The 16,697-nt window shown below is 38.2% G+C and overlaps 1 protein-coding gene across 2 annotated transcripts in view; it reads left to right on the forward strand.

Moving 5' to 3' along the window:
- TEX2 (testis expressed 2) overlaps nucleotides 1–16,154 on the forward strand; it is a 39,708-nt gene extending 23,554 nt beyond the window's left edge. For both annotated transcript variants that reach the window (XM_042832932.1, XM_042832931.1), the window contains exons 5-12: nucleotides 724–968; nucleotides 2,307–2,456; nucleotides 3,893–3,992; nucleotides 8,260–8,392; nucleotides 11,588–11,710; nucleotides 13,196–13,405; nucleotides 13,602–13,722; nucleotides 14,157–16,154. In XM_042832932.1, coding sequence (XP_042688866.1) covers nucleotides 724–968; nucleotides 2,307–2,456; nucleotides 3,893–3,992; nucleotides 8,260–8,392; nucleotides 11,588–11,710; nucleotides 13,196–13,405; nucleotides 13,602–13,722; nucleotides 14,157–14,279 — 1,205 coding nt within the window. In that variant the 3' untranslated portion in view covers nucleotides 14,280–16,154. The remainder of the gene's footprint in view (nucleotides 1–723; nucleotides 969–2,306; nucleotides 2,457–3,892; nucleotides 3,993–8,259; nucleotides 8,393–11,587; nucleotides 11,711–13,195; nucleotides 13,406–13,601; nucleotides 13,723–14,156) is intronic.
- Nucleotides 16,155–16,697: the final 543 nt, after the last annotated feature.

The raw sequence follows: 16,697 nt of genomic DNA on the forward strand, positions 1-16,697 counted from the left end.
CTATTGCTACCTGTTTTTTCACTCCAGTCTGCTCTAAAGAATACAATCCCTATCACTGGGTTAACATCACAGCAAAACACTTTTTCAATTTTTGAATACAAGACCTAATGTATATCCAAACCAATAAACATATCAAACCATCTGGTAATACTTGAAGTGTTAATTTTAAGCCATCCTCTGATTTTAAATCAGAATGACTCATGCTTTTCTTCATCTCTCTGAGAAGCTTTTTAAAGGTTAATGTCATTATTTCTGGCCTACAATTTCTTGAAATAAAAATGCAAAATTGATGGATAATTAGAATTCTGTTAGTTATGTACTTTTGACAGTCTTTTGAATTGTAACAGTCTATAATTAAACTTAAAAAATAAATTAGGTATAGGTGCGTTTTAATCGCCTGACTTTTATTTTATAACCCAGCAGAACTGTTGGGAATTCTGCCATATGTTGTACATGTGTGAGTGTCTGTATTTAAACGTGGGATTGATCAGCTGAGTTTTCCAGTCACACATCCTCCTGAGTGCTGAGTCATGTTGAGGTTGTTGGATATCTTAAGTTTGTGACCAGCTGAATACAGAGTTGTGGAATTTACTTCTGTCCTTTGAAAGGAGAAAGCACTACGTTGGTCTTTTTCAGAATAAATTAAATCTGCTAGCTTATTTTGTTCCTTGAAATGTTTGATTATGCTTTTCTGTTTAACAAGTACTATTTCTTCTGATTTAGGGATCTTGCCAGCACATGGTAGAATGGAGAGTCAGTCAGGAGTTCTTACACACAGTCGTAGCAGCAGCAAGGGAAGCGTGGAAGAAATTGCATCCCAGCCTAAACACAAGGATCTGGCTGGCAATGTGAGGCAGAAAATGCTCCTGGACTACAATATTTATATGGCAAAGTGTGTTCCACAGGAAAAGAGCCCATCGGGTAGTCCAGTCCTCAGTGCAGATAGCAGCCCTACAGCTGTGAAAAAGGTAATACTGTTTCCCAAAAAAGATGCTTCGAAAAGTGTTTTATTTTATCTTGTTAACTACTTCATTTAGAAATAAGTAGGGGGGGGGGGGAGGGGGAAAGACAACTAACACATTTAAGAATCAATCTATAAGACAGTAGTATAAAACACAACACTTAATAGACGGAATCTTAACAAGAAGTATGATCACCTTTCTTTTCAAAGGTGTAATTCGTGTTCTGCATCTTTGACAGACATTCATAAACGTTCAGAGAGGCACCAGAAGCCACAGTAAAGCATATGAAAAAAAATGTCTGCAGCTCCCCCAGGAAAAAAGCCAGTCTGGCCCCTGACAGCCCAGAAACAGTGACGAATTCACTGCTGAATTGAGCAGGGATCAAAAATGATTCTATAAATAGATCAACAGGTGGGAAACTTGGACGCAGTGAGTCACAGCAGAAGCTGCTGTGAGATGTTGCAGCCAGTGAGAGCAATCATTGCCAAGAAATGATACTCAGAACTGTAGCATCTACATGATTGCTCTTAGAAAGCCCTGCTTTTCTGCTGGCTTCAGACTTTCTACTTGCAATAATGACAAACTCCTTTCGTTGCAGGTAGTTCAAAGACATTAAATATCTTGTCTTGCCTTCATAAAGTACCAGCCTACTGGTTCTAATAAAATAGATGGTGTTATGCACACCCTCCAGATTATTTCAGCTATCTTTGCTTTCCCGTTTGTAGTCAGAGGTGCAACGTCTGAATGTGCAGTATCTTCATGTGTTTTGAGATGGTTTCTCCAGTAAACCAACATGTAACTCTCTTGGACTGTAAACAAAACCTTTTATGCAGCCAAAGGACCAATAAGTTTCCTGAAACTTATATACAACCATTGAAAGGAAGAGTATATTTCCTTGTACTGTATTTATCTTCAATTTGTGACTTCTCAGAACTGTATGTAATATTGGGCTTTGCTTTTCTCTTTTCCTAAATAAAAAGAGTAGCATAGCTGTTACAGGATCTGTTGGGAAGGGAGAGCATCTCTGCCACAGATGTGTGTAGGTCTGCCCACTCTGAGATGATCTGCTTTTTCTGCCAGAGGTTAAAACATGTACAGCCCTCTCATTTCATTGCCAGAGGTGAAGTCATAGCAGCATAGTCTTATTTACTCTGTTGCATGTCAGGATGATGACAAGCAAGCTTATGTCAGGCCAGTTGACATGGCTGTAAAGCTGTCATGTGTGTTGAATGTTAGAGTTCTTAGCTGACCTAGGCTATAACACAGAACTTCCTGGTATAAATGAGACTTTTTCTGACCTTAGAGTGGAATTTCCACAGCTGATAACCTGCTCTGTGTTTTCAGTTTCCTGATGCCCACGTGAAAGCTGAGGAAGAAGAACAGGAGGTCTGGGTGAATGCTTTGCTTGGAAGAATATTTTGGGATTTTTTAGGGGAAAAATATTGGTCTGATCTGGTGTCAAAGAAGATCCAAATGAAACTTAGTAAAATAAAGGTAACTAATCTGGACACATGTACTTCACATGCTTCTTTGAGTTCAAAATCAGTAGAAGAAACTCTTTTAACAGAGATTTGGATATGTAGAAAAATAATTGGGGTAAATAAACGTGATACAGAGTTTCAAGCGAGTTTCACTATCCGTTTCACAGTAGGATTGTGACAAGCTGACTTTGTTACTTCAGTTTCTGATCAACTATTTGTGTCTGTAAAGTTTCTGTGTTAAAAAGTAGAAATATTACTGTCTTTACTTTAAGAGTAAGTAGAGCTGGCTATAAGTTATTAAGCTTACTGACTCAGGTCTCTATTGCCAGGGTTACTGTACTTATGTTTTAGGTTTGTTTTTTTCCCTGCTGAATTGTCAAGATAGAGTTTTAAATGAAATCTGTTATGGGAAACAGCAGATTCCTATAGAGAAAGGGGAGGTCAGAGAACCACCTTCAGGCACGCAGCACTTGCAGGAGAGGTTGGTGGGAGTAGTAGTTAAGTTCCGAGGTGATGGGATGTAATTGTTTGACTGGATAAGCTTAAAAGTGAAAGAAGTGTTGCTTTTGAGTGACTTCTGGATCTTTCCTTTGCATTCTGTAACTCTTCTGAACAGCAGCAGTTAATCATTGGCTTGTTGAGCTCCTGACACTGGGGGAGGAGTTTGCCTTTTCCTGAAGGCGAGGGAAGATGTAGGCTTGTTGACAAGAGCTCTGAAATTTAGCTGCCAGCACCAGCTGTGAGATAGTGTTGTTTGTGCTTTGGGAAATAAGCAGTAACCTAATTCTGCCCTGGCTGTTTCCACATTTGTGACAGCAGGATATTCAAACATCTAATTGGAAACAGTTGAGTGGAAAGACTAAGTATGGGGGATGGATGTATTTTGATAGGCTAAAGCTTTATTTCTTAGGAGACAGAAATTCTAACAATTAGAAATGCTTACAAGTATATAGATGCTCAAATAACTGAAATACTCCTAGTATTGTAACTTTGAAATTTTGAGATGTATTTGAAATGTTATGAAATAATTTGCCTTTAATAAAAATAGCTGAAACATTGATGTGACTTCAACTTTAAAGTATGTCTGAACTTAAAATCTGAAAAAATCTTTAATTGTATTCCTAGTAAAATAGGAATTAGACTGCTCTTGAGCTGCTCTCAAAGCATCCTGGACTACAGAGCATCCTGGAAAGTTGAAGTCAACATCTGAACCTAAACATAGCTTTAAAAGCATTCTTTTGAAGTTCACATGCTAAATCTCTTCCTAAAATAATATTTTGAACTAACAAATGTGAAATCGTAGAATTTGAGGAAGTTTGTGTAATCACATTTGTTTTCTTTCACTGGTGGCTCAATCCATTCCCTAAATTTAATGACCTTCCTACTCTCAGGAAATGGTGGTCAATAGTTTCACAACATGAACTTGATTTTGATGTTCTGTTCATGTAGCTGCCATACTTCATGAATGAGCTAACGCTGACTGAGCTTGACATGGGGATAGCAGTGCCGAAGATCCTTCAAGCCTTCAAACCTTCTATTGATTACAGAGGTAAAATACATGTTTCTTCTTCTATATTCGCCAGGTTTGTGCCTTTGTATCTTTGTAGAACTGAGTTTTGATCTGTTGCTCTTGCAAGTATTTCAATTTAAGGAAGGCACACCTAATAAGAATTTATTCTACCAAGGTACTGAGAGATCTCTGTAGCATCAGGCTTGGTATAAACATAGTTCTGCAGATGCAGAAATTAATGAAATGTGAGCATGTCTTTCCATTGGGAAAAATAGATTCAATTTACAGAACTAAAGCAAAATTAGCATACAAGTGGCAGATGCATCTCTCTGTTGTGGACTGCAGAGAACAATGCACATCTCATCAGGAAAGAACTGATTCTGTACTGCAGCAGAAAATAGATTTGGTTCTCTAGAAATTGCTCTGCTTTGAAAGCAGTGATTCAGAAGACACAATAATAATAAATTGGAAAACAAAAATTGTAGTGTTGCTTTGGAGAAAATACAAAACAACTCTATTTTAAAATGTCTGTGGGCCCACTGTTAAAGATGAATTTTCTTTAAGCTGAATGACTTTCATACTGCTACATTATGGATTAGAAGTTTTGCTTTTTTCCCCTTTTCTCTTCTTCCTGGCTTGAATTTAGTTGCAGGAGTGTGTTGGAGGGTACTCTTGTTTCCTAAGTACTTTCACAAAAAGAAAAAAAAAATATGGTGAATGAATTTTAGCTTCAGAAGTATTTGTTCTCCTACGTGCTGAGAAGAGTTAGTCGTTACCTTTCTTCTAAGGTGTGTAATCAGAGCAGTCTTCTGGGATTCCTTCATTTGAAGTTGTTTTTGAGTTTATTAAGGGTTTCATAACTTGTCTGCTCTCAGTCCATTCGCTCCTTTGCTTACTGTGTTGTTACAGTGGATGGGTGATGTGTAAGAGAATTATCTGACTTGAGGTGGAGCGGTTTCTAATTGGTCTAAAGGGAAAGATCTCCTTGGAGGACCTGATGTGGTACAGCTATGGATTACATGACAAACAGCTTACTTTTAAACCGCTCTTCCAACTTTCATATAAAATGAAGACTAAATCATTTCTGGATGGTGCTAAACCAGTGAGCCAGTAGTGAGATGGTAGGAATTTAATGAACTGATGATACTGCTTAGGAATATTAGAGACCTCTGTAGAGGCTGTTAATTATGGGCCAAAAATAAGCCAAAACTTCAGCAAATCTCAGTAGTATGTTTAGAATAACAACAAACATAGAGCAAAGTTGGAACAGATAACTGGGTTATTTGTTGTTGCCCTTCTTACTGATTTGATTGTGAGTGTTTAAAAGTTGCAAATTTACTCTGCTTCAATTTTACAATATTTTAATATTGTAAATGTTCTTAATATTTAAGACTTTCTTGTATATGTTCTGATTTAATGAAGTAACACTTGTTAAATTTCATAGATATAGTTGGGATGAGTTTAAGGCTTTGCAGGATCATTCTGCTCCTTCAAAACCTCTGTTCCTCTGACTGCTCCTAAGGGTCAGAATTAGGATCACACAATCACACAGATTGGATGTGGTCTCTTTCAAGATGTACTGAACTGTAGCTTTGATTACTGGCACTCTTCCTACAGTGCTTTTCACTAGCTCTGATGAACAGTTAACATCAGACTTTTGCAAGAATGGAAGATATGTGAAGATTTAGGGGAAAATTAAATAAAATTCTATCAGTAGTGTAAAAGACTTGCTGTTCAAAGCACTGCTTAAAGGCTGAGGAGGTCAGCAACTCTAACCTTTCGCTTGTTAAAGCGAGAACAGAACAGACATTGGGGAATTGTTAAAACTCCCTTGAACATTTAAACAAAAATAAATTAAAAAGAACAAAACCAAACAACCCAAGCTGCATGAAAGCAAACACTGCAGATTGTACGTATTGAATCCAAATGATTTTGTTTGTTGGCTTCTTGCCTGAGACTTGCAGCTCTGGGGAAAGCCTTATCTCTGCAGCACGGGGTACATTGCTCTCACAGCTTCTTAGAGCTGAGCTTTATAAAAGAACCTGTTTGAAAAGAGCAAACTGACTGTTTTTGGGGGAAAAATAAAAACTTAATAGATGGAATAAGCTAATATCTCCTCTGCCAGAGATGCAGGGGGCTCTAGAGGTAGATCAAAGATGTACGTTCAGTATTTTGTACAGAGGAAAATTTTAAATCTTGTTTGAAATAAATTGAAAATCAACAAAGCTGTATTAAATTCCTTAGTGTGCCAGGCTTTGTTTGGGTTAACATGATTGTTTTGTTCTGTTCTTTAAGAGGTTATCTGAGTGAAACAGATTTGAACATTTTTTGAATTCCTCTCTCTCTGTTCTAATAACTCCACTTCTGACCAAGGATTGCCATTCTCAGTCATGAGATTGGGTTTAGGAGACTGAATATTTCTGGCTCTATTAAATACTGCCAACAGCAGCAAGATCTCCTTCAGTTTCTTGTTCAGTTAAACTGTGACAAGCAAACATTTATTATAGAATTTGTAATCCAGTGTAATTTTTCACGTTGTTGAATGACGTGAACTCGTAGTTGCTGAGTTTCTACGTGTTTGCATTGAGCAATTACAGGAATAACCCGCTTTGCTTTTGTACATAAACACTTCGAAGACTTATTAACTTACTTGAGACAATCAGTCATTTGTGGTTACCTTTCAGAAGGCTTTAAATCTCAGCTGCTTTTTTTGATTTTTTCATCCGTACTTTTCTATCAGTGCTTGATAACAAAGGAAAGATTGGAAAGTAACTCAATATATTAACAGACATTGTTACGGGAAGAAACTCTTGTTTCTGTTAATGCAGTTCTATTTCAGTGTCAAGGCTGTCTGACACTGTCAGGGCTATCTGAATAAATGGTGCCATCTGCCCAATCCTTCATCCCTTCTTCCTCCTCTGCCTCCCTTTTTTCCTTTGGAAAATGTGTATGAACATTTTCTGATGAGAAAGATTATCCCCCCTCAGTGTTGGCATCCTTAAATTATTTTGATCTACTCTTAAAACAGTTCTAACTCTGAAGACCACTGTGCAATGATCTAAAAGGTCTCTTTAGCTGTTTTCTTATTTCTGATGATCTCACCCTTACTTCATTACCGTAAAGGAGAAAAGTGTAAGTATGCTTCTATTTGAGTTCTTGTGTTTTGTTCTTATACAGGATTAGAAAATTGATGGAAAAGAGTGATTTGGGTTAGTCAGTACTCTCTCTGGTGTATAAGGTCTTTGTGTGTCAGTGCCCTGGTCTTTGGGAGCTGTGTGTATTTCTCAGGTGGAATCTGAGGACAGTGGCATTCTTCTGGTGTGCTTTCATAGAAAAGAAAACAGTCATTAATTAATTGATAAAAGGTATTACTTCTACATCAGTCAATACTAAACAGTATTTGCCTTTAATTGCTTCCAAATAAAAGTGGGGAGCACATCTGATATGCTAGATACCAATAAGGCACGTTGTGTGCAGCTGTGATGTCTAGACAAGAAAAATTTGTCATCTGTGCTTAGTGGCATCTGAATTCTCATCTCTGGATGGCAAATACCCAACAGCTTTTTCATTCAGTGGGACTGCAGGTGTCATTTAAGAGGTGGGATGTAATGTTGCAGTGGTTCCTTAAGATGGTTTTTTGGGTGATACTGTGAGTGAGTGGTTTGCCAGACAATAGGATTTACTTAACCCTACACATCCGGGACTGTTCTCAGTAATGACCTGTGAGACAGTTGAGTTACTGAGAGAAGGTTTTCATGCTGCTTCAATAAGCCATTGTTGAAAGCAAAGCCAAACAGCATGTTGTGTAACAAAAGACCTTGTTCTGGGATTTCAGCTTTGTTTGGAGGGGGTAATACCAAGGGGTGTCCTGATTGCAGTTTGGCTTGGAGCAGTGCTGCAGATAGTATTTGAAGTGGATCCCTGATTGTATTCTATGTTCTTTATCTTGATTCAGATCTCTTAAGCGGTTTAGGTGTGCGCAAATCACATCACGCTCCTTTTATAGGTCATTAGCCTATATTACCAGACTGATCTGTCTTTCTCCTTGCCTTTGATGCATATTTTAACCTTTAACTTCCTGTATTCACATTCAGCTTATAAAACAACTTGCTTTCATAAGCTTGTAATTCATTCTGAATTAATGATATAATCAGTTGGCAAAGAAGTGTTTTTTCTCTTTGGGTAAAGTGTGATGAGTGGATTTCTTGTTTTTTTTTTTTTTTTTTTTAAAAAAAAAAAAGTTTTGTCTTGACATTAAAATAAAATTATTATGACTGACAACTACAGCCTGTTGTTAATTTTTTAGGGCTTTGGATTGATTTGGAAATGTCTTACAATGGATCTTTTCTAATGACCCTGGAGACCAAGATGAATTTGACCAAACTTGGTAAAGAGCCTCTTGGCGAAGCACTGAAGGTTGGAGAGATTGGCAAGGAAGGGTAAGATATGGTAGTGATGGTGCAACTTGACTTTTCCTGGTGAAAAAGTTGAAATTTCTTTGTGCATAAGCAACTCAGGCTCTGTAATAGATTGAAAGGAGATGCAGGGAGGTGTGTATGTACGAGTGCAGAGCTTCCTGTCTTTCTATGTAACTTTAATGTTGGACTACACTATTGATAACTGTCTTAATAGACAGCTTCTGTGGAGGAATCCTATTTTTTTATAGTTCAGTAGGAATTTAAAATGTTGTGTGATTAAACATTGACCTTTGCCTTACACTTAATTTGTCCTAGCCAGTAAGAATGTCAGATATATACACGTGCCAATACTGCTTAAAACTACTATTATAAAGCATGTAACAGTAAATAACAGTAAATATTATGTGAAGACTTACGCAGTACCTTTATTGTATCATGAGAAATAATCACACCCATTCTTTAGTCACTATTTTTCTCAACTTTCCGCTTCCTATTTACCTGTTACAGTTTTTCAAAAGATCCCATTAATTATGTCCTCCAAAACGTTGGATTTAAAGATGGAAATATCTTTTTCAAGTGGAATTCTTGTTTTTGTTCTCATCTCTACAGAATTTTCTTTGTGTATTTTTTTATACCTGTCTCTAATAGTGAACAGATGGATTTCATATTTAAAAATGACCGTAATTTCTAAGTGAGCAATAAGCCTACAGCAAAGCAAATGTAAATGTCTGTAGCTAAGCAACCAATTACGTTAAGGTGGAACCACTCACTAATGCTGTATTGCACGTTTCATGCTCCCTCTTCTAATTCAAATGCCCAAGGCCAAATATCATGTCAGCTTTACCAGAAAAGAAGTTAGTTCTTTTTACTGGTTTTTAATTATCGATTGACAATTGTTTTGATAAACCAAACTGTTACAGATGGGTTTGTGCCTTGCACTGTCTATAAATCCCACATGTTTGCTTTTGCTCAATTCTGTTACTCAAGAGCAGAACAAACAAAACTCAGGTAAGAAAGGCGTCTATTTCTCCAGAAAGAGAGGAGTAGGGGAGACTTGGCACTGAGTTTTAACTGTCCTTTCATATTGTCTGTATGAAATGAAACCAATGGTTCTGTATTATAGTCCGTTCTATCATTGCTGCTGCATTTCTGTTTGAAATAAAGTGTGCTGCAATACAGTTTAATAATTCTGTGGTGTGTGCTCTCAGGCAAATGCAGCTGTCACAAAGAAACACAAGAGAGGAGATTTAATTGCTAACTTTATAAAGTGGATACAGTAGCAGGTTCTAACAAACCAGAGAGTAGGCAAGTGCAGGCAGGCTAACCCAAAGTTACTGCAGTTTCATACCTTGTAAGTCCTTTTTTGTGTTAGTGTACCATGTGGAAAAAGAACTGGCAAGTGGTAATTCATAAAATATTGGGCAGTCTGCTCAGGAAAATTATTGCAGCTTCAAAGTGGTTTTCTGCTAGCATCTGTCTTGTATGGACAGTCCATTGTAGGATGGATGCCTTGAAATCTTACTAAAGCATATTTCTTGTTGCTTTGTTTAACGCGAGGAGACCTGTTCTCAACCAGCAGGTATATGTGCTTCTGGAGTCACTTCAGAGGATCCTATACCTAGGCAAATAAGGTGCCTTCTTGTAAGAGTGGTATCACATGGACAGGAAAAGGAAGTCGGGTCACACCCAAGTAGAAAATACATATTTTGACCTAAAAACGTGAGAAATAGCTCCAGCGTTGCTATGTGAGCCAGTGACAGGACTCCCCTTTCTCCTTCCCAAGTCCTCAGGGAGGTGGTTCAGTTTGCTGTGCTGTTTTTCTTTTGCAGATCCAAATACATCTCAGGGTAGAAGAGGCTTATTCCATTGCAGTTAGCCTAGGCATCACATCCTGTGCTGCAGAGAGGTCATGGGATTGCTGCTCTCCTTCTTAAGTAGGCAGTTAGAAGGGAGTGCTGTGCACTGGTGAGCTGCATTTGATCTGTCCTTTTACATTAGGACTTCATGCAGTAAAACTGTTTGTTCTGTGCAAAGAATAGCAGACAGCAGCTTTGGTCCATGCATGCTCTGTGTGAGGTTATTAAACATTTTAAGTCTCCTAGAGCATGCAAAAAAAAACCAAAACGCACACACTGAAAAATCCCCCAAAACTGAAAAACAACAAGATGCAGCAACACCTTGTATTCTGGACAGGTTGTAGAGAACTTGAATGCTGAGTATAGTCCCTAGGGCCAAAAATGTGCTTTTGAAGCTTGTGTAACAGTTACAAGCTTTTGCATTAAGTGGAGATCTGTGAATACTGCGTTCACTGTATCCTTCCTGGATTTTAATCCGTTTAAAAGATTTGAATTTGTGTGATTGTGTGCATAAATTCTTCCATAGCTGAAGCTCGGGAATTAGTTGCTACTGTGCTGTATTTTGTACCCTAAGAGCAGAACTTCTTTATTACTTACTTTACTACTTCCCTCTTCTCAATGTGACGTTGATGGCCTTATTCAATCCTGGATTCTATTCAAGAATAAATAATTTTTAATCCCACTTTAAAAGAATAATAACAAATAAAAAAAGATGGGATTGGGTTGTGCTCTGCATGTGATACTGTTGCTGGAAGTGTGTCTACACTGCAAGAGCTGTGTGTGACTCGACAAAATGGAACTGATGAGCTTGGGTTGAAGGCGCTGTGACGATGAGGTGTGTGTGAGCAGCTCAGGTGGCATCTGAGAGATGCTGGGATTTGCTTGGTAGACATTGGCATGGGAAGCCAGAACCCTAGGTTTGCTTTTTGTAAGTGACAGACTTTTGTTCCCACCTTTCAGCTTATAAACATCTGTCAGTTTAAAAACAACCACCGAAAAACCACAGCCTGTCTGACCTACATACTGCTCCCCATTTGTGGAAAGGCACAAGCAGCAGCAGAGATGTTTTCAGATGTATTTAAATAATTTCAAAACATTTAATTTGAATATGTAGATGTTCCCCTGCCATCTTGCTTTTTTTTTAATGCAGGATTATATTCTGCTGGAAGAAAACAATTTTTTGTGTTTTGAAGCTAGTTAAGGCACTCTGCTTTCAGAGCATTTTACATTTTTAGATAGAGTTCATAGAAAGAAGAAAAGATATTTCAGAATCAGAGTATGCATAATGGCAATCAGAGCTGTGAATGATGAATAGCTATTTAAGAATATTGGATTTGACCTGGAAATTGCATTCTTTCAGTTTCAGGCCAAGGGCATACTGTCTCGCAGACAGTGATGAGGAATCCTCCAGTGCTGGGTCATCAGAAGAGGATGATGCTCCTGAATTGGCAGGAGAGAAGCAGGTGACTCCCGGAGCAGAAGGGTGAGCTGTCTTCATAGTGTTTCTTGTTAATCCTTTTATTGCCCCTGCTCTGTTTCCAGATGCTTTACTATAACTATTGTCATGGTCCAGTCCCATAACATTCCTTGTGACAGAGGATGTCAGAGTGAGCGTATCCAAGCAATGAAACAAACAAAACTCAGCCATTTCTAGAGTAAAGAGCAGCAATCAAGCCATGTACCACATCACAAATAAAAGCTGCTCTTGCCATGTGTTTTATCCTGCTGGGAGCCTTGTTCTCAATTCAGCACTTCTGCAGCATAAGCTGTGTGCTGTTCTGACACCTCCTGATTCCTTCACTGTTTGAATACAGAAAGAGCCAAGTCTTTGGTTCAGAGATCCTACAGGAAACTTCCCCAGCCTGTCCTGCTTGGAAGCAGAGTCTGAAATAGAATTTTGTTTATTAACTTGAAACACTTTTTGTATACAGTGTCATATCCATACTGATCCTGTTGATGCCTTGTTTCCAGTGTCTTTTCTTTAAAAAGATATCAAACAATTGTTGTTCAAGCCAGGCTTTCTTGTTCCCTCCCCCCTTCTCTTGTTGAATAGCTTTAAGTATCTTCAGCTATGCAATGCTGCCCTCTAATGCTGCTCAGGAGTTCTAAAGAAAATTTCCTCAAGTCAGTTTTGCCACGTCATCCCTTGCTTTGGTTGCTGTTCTGATTACTTTTTGATTATTTTTTTTTTCTTTTTACATCTGATTGAAATAGTGGCTGCAGTGAGAAATCAGCAGCATGCCTGAAACGTCTGATAACCACATTTCCTACATCTCACTGAGCTTTACAGTGAATATTCCAGGAGATTCCATGATGCATTCAGAATGTTCTAAGCAGTTTTCTGAGTTTTGCTCATTAAACGTTTTGAAAAAAACTGCATGATGAATTACTGGGATGATTTCTGTGATCCATTTCATGGCTTTTATAAATACACAGATCATATGAAGAACTCTATATCAGAAAGACAAAGGAGAACAACAAAAAAACTCAAGTATGATGTTGAAGGAATTTCTCTACACCTTTCAGAAATCTGTATTACATCTGCTATAGAATCTGGTGAGAGTGTAACCACTCTCTAGTTAGCTGGAGGAGTGTGATTTTTATTTTTTGCAGGGCAGGGCTTTAGCAAGGCTCTCTCTGCTACGCAAGAGCCACAGTCAGGTATGATATAATATGGGAAAATACATCTTATTAGGACGTGTTTCTGAAATGTGATAGGTATGAAAAAAGACACTCAGTCCTTAAAGCATCTGTTCTAAAAAAAAAAACTAGGTTGCTGCATGGCATTGCCAGGAAAACTAGCAGGCATGGTTAACCATTTTGAAACATCATTCTGCACGCTGCCAGAATTGCCCTCCCTTTTTTCCAGCACCTTTATACTCCAGTGATTTCATAGGAAATCCTTTGATTCTAGCAAACAATAGTTTGCCAAACTACCTTGGTGTAATTTTTTGTTTTCTATCTAAAGGTATGTTGGAGGACATCGGACAAGTAAGATCATGAGAATTGTGGATAAAATAACCAAGTCAAAATATTTTCAAAAGGCAACAGAGACTGAGTTTATAAAGAAGAAAATTGAAGAGGTCTCAAATACTCCATTGCTGCTAACAGTTGAAGTACAAGAGTGCAGAGGAACGCTAGTAATTAACATTCCACCTCCACCTACTGACAGAATATGGTAAGAGGAACTTAACTGCAAGGTCTGTGCAGTGTTTCAGGTGTGTGCCACCTAAAGCTAAAATATAGCTGAAATGGGTTCTGGAAGATGTACAGTACAAGCTAGTATGAACTGCTGTTAGGAGTGTGTATTTAACACACTCAAGTGTGTTTTGTTGGAGTGTTGGTAATAAAACTCTCCTGTATACTGTCTCAAGGTATGGCTTTCGAAGACCTCCCTACCTGGAGTTAAAAGCTCGGCCAAAACTTGGTGAGAGAGAAGTCACTCTGGTTCATGTAACTGAATGGATAGAGAGGAAACTGGAACAAGAGTTTCAGGTGTGTTTCCTTAACGTTTTCCCTTCATTAATTATAGCTTTGGTGGGTTCTTAATTTTTCCCATGTTCCCTGTTTTGTTCATGACTAGCAGGCATTCTCTACTGCTCCTGTTCAGTGGAGTGCACTTTAAAAATTAATCTGACTTCTGGGGTAGTCCTAAGATTCTGTATAGGCCTGGATGGAAATCTGGTCAGCACTTGTCAGAATTATTTTAATCTGAACGTGACATTTCTGTGAAATAGATGGCATGTCAGATTTTGTAATGTTGAAACAGAAGCATGGTGCGAGTTCTTAGCGGATGGAGGGTCAAGCTGTTTAAAATTAAGAACACCTGAGGCAGTAAGGGCTCTCTTTACTACTTTCTTGAAGACAAAATAATACATTTCAAAGTGGCATATGAAATGTAACTTGATTTAAATGCATCTCTTTCACAGAAAATCTTTGTCATGCCAAACATGGATGATGTTTATATTCCTTTAATGCACTCAGCCATGGATCCCCGCTCCTCTACATGCTCTCCTAAAGATCTGGTCACGGAGGCCCCTGATCAGCCATGATGTGAAGACTTGCAGTTTACAGTATTATAAAGGTTATTCTCATGGTTTTATAAACTGTGCTGTAGTTATCATCAATTTGTGCCACTTTCCCCCTCCCCACGGTCTGCCTATAACCATACCTTTGTGCTCACTTGCCTGGTTATTGTTCTGTGTACTTCAGCGACATGGTTTCATTCCATTAAGCAGCTGATTTGTTTTTGTACTGGCTACCATCAGGATTTTAACTTGGAGGCTGAGATGACCTGTTCTTCGGGGGAGGGAGGGAGAACCTAACTATAACAGATCAAGGAGCTTGTTGACACAGCTGATGTTTTCATGCTATGTTGGTGTGCGTTAACACATTGCAAGGTTGTTTGGCAGCAAAGAAACTGCGTGCCAAATGAAAAAAAAAATCCTAAATAAGGAATGAATTTATAAAAACTGGAAGAATATTTTTCTTTCTCAGGCAGTTGGAGGTGTAGAATGAACTGTTTTATGTTCTTTCACTTCTGCAGTCAATAGCTTGTGTCAAGCAATCAAAATATGAAATGCTTTCAGGATTAAAGAATGTAAATTGGGTGTATAGGTAATATTGTGATTCAGTGTGGTATATACATGTTACTTTTTTCATATAGGACTTGTGCTTTTTTTGGGGAAGCAACTAGCCATAAAACACAGTTATCAGTGAAAGTGGGACTGTTGTATTTTTGTAAATGAGGAGAAAAAGGTTGGTAAAGCCATGAGACCAAACTATAGCAAGCAGCCTTACAGTGAGGTACAATCACCTTGATTCATGATTAATTCTGAATGTTTATAAAGACGTGAGCACACACAGGAAATGTTTAATACTGCACATTACCAGAAGTACTTAGTTACCCTACTGTGTATACAGCCTCTTGCTATGATGAAACAGTTTTTTCTTATAGGAGAACTTGTTGCTGTGACTCTTCCATTGCACTGTGTTTACATGCAAAGCACAGGACCAAATTTTCACATTACAGCTGTGCAAATCAGTCTCTTGATGTTTGTGAAACAGCTGTAATGGAAAGATTTGACCCCTATGCATTGTTCTTTTGGACTCTGAAATAGGAATTCAAGCTGATCGTGATCTAAAAGACTGTTTCTGCTACTTAACGGCCAAAACTAAGTGGGGGTATGGGAAACTGCCTCTTATTTCTATCTGGTGTGATGACTCGAGTAAATGTACGCAGTAAATTCGGTATTTGAACACTACATATCCACTACTTACCACACACAATATTTTTCTGATACTTATTGTTGCCAACAGTTCATGGATGTCAGAAAACGTTTCAGTTTACACAGGGTGAGTTCCAGCTCTCCTTTTATAACATGATTTGCTTTTTTTTTTTTTTTTTAAAGTAATTTTTTAAGAACTTTTTTGTACTTTGTGTTGTCACATTTGATGTAAATCAAAATTTCCATGTGTAACTTGATGATTTACCATCTTTAAATGAAGCTATTATATTGAAGGTTTTTTAAACAGCACCTTGCCTGAAACATAAAAGAAAACTAGCATTTAATATATTTAAAATTAATTCTATATTTGAACACCTATTTTGGTTACCTTTAATTAAAATATTAGTAGGTTATATTTGTTACCTGAACTCCTCCTTGACCATTCCAGGCTGTGTATATTCTGGGTTCTGCTCTGATTATGTAGGCACTATCTGCCTCTCATGAAGTCTGCATGTCTTGTACGCAGGTCTTTTATATGATTTAATTTTTATGTGCAATAACTAAAGTCAAAGGACTAGATGCACTAATGTGTAAACGGATTTAGATTGTTATACGAGACTGTCATATTGCACTTCATAAACTGTGGGTAACTACAGTCTGCTTGCTTTGTTTTATTAAATAAATTTATCTCATCAATTATTCAGTTAATTTCCCACAGTGCTTGCCCCCTCCTTCTGCAGGCTTTCAAAAGTCATTAGAATGCAATTCACTACACTGACTTTTGTTTTTACACCCAAGTTGAGTATCTGAACAGGATAACTACAGCTTATGATTGGAGGGTTGACCCACTTGGAGCCTGTTCTAGCTTTAGAAGCAGAAACTTTTTTGTTTTATCCTCTTGAAGTTCAGCACATCTCAACAGTCTCCTTCCCACCTCTTTCTTCACTCTACTCCCTACTGTCAGCATTTACACCAAGACGACACCTTCACAATTTTGTTCTGCACTGAAAAGCCTGAACTGGTTCAGAATCACAGGACAGCAGGGGCAGGCGATAGCCGCTGCAGTAATCTTGGGGCGTGACCTTAAGCTTCACCTTGTAGCCTTCTGTACCTCAGCAGCTCCTCAGCATCCCGTGCTGCCCTCAGTGTGGCTGCACACATCATGCTCCAGCCTGCAGCCATGGCTCCAGCCTTGCTGCCTCCAGAACACCGAGCCCCCAGCTGTAACAGGGTAAGATGCAG

The sequence above is a fragment of the Centrocercus urophasianus genome, unplaced genomic scaffold, assembly GCF_019232065.1.
Source record: "Centrocercus urophasianus isolate 14NV4802_14NV808 unplaced genomic scaffold, USGS_Curo_1.0 seq_40, whole genome shotgun sequence".
Classification (NCBI taxonomy): Eukaryota; Metazoa; Chordata; class Aves; order Galliformes; family Phasianidae; genus Centrocercus; species Centrocercus urophasianus.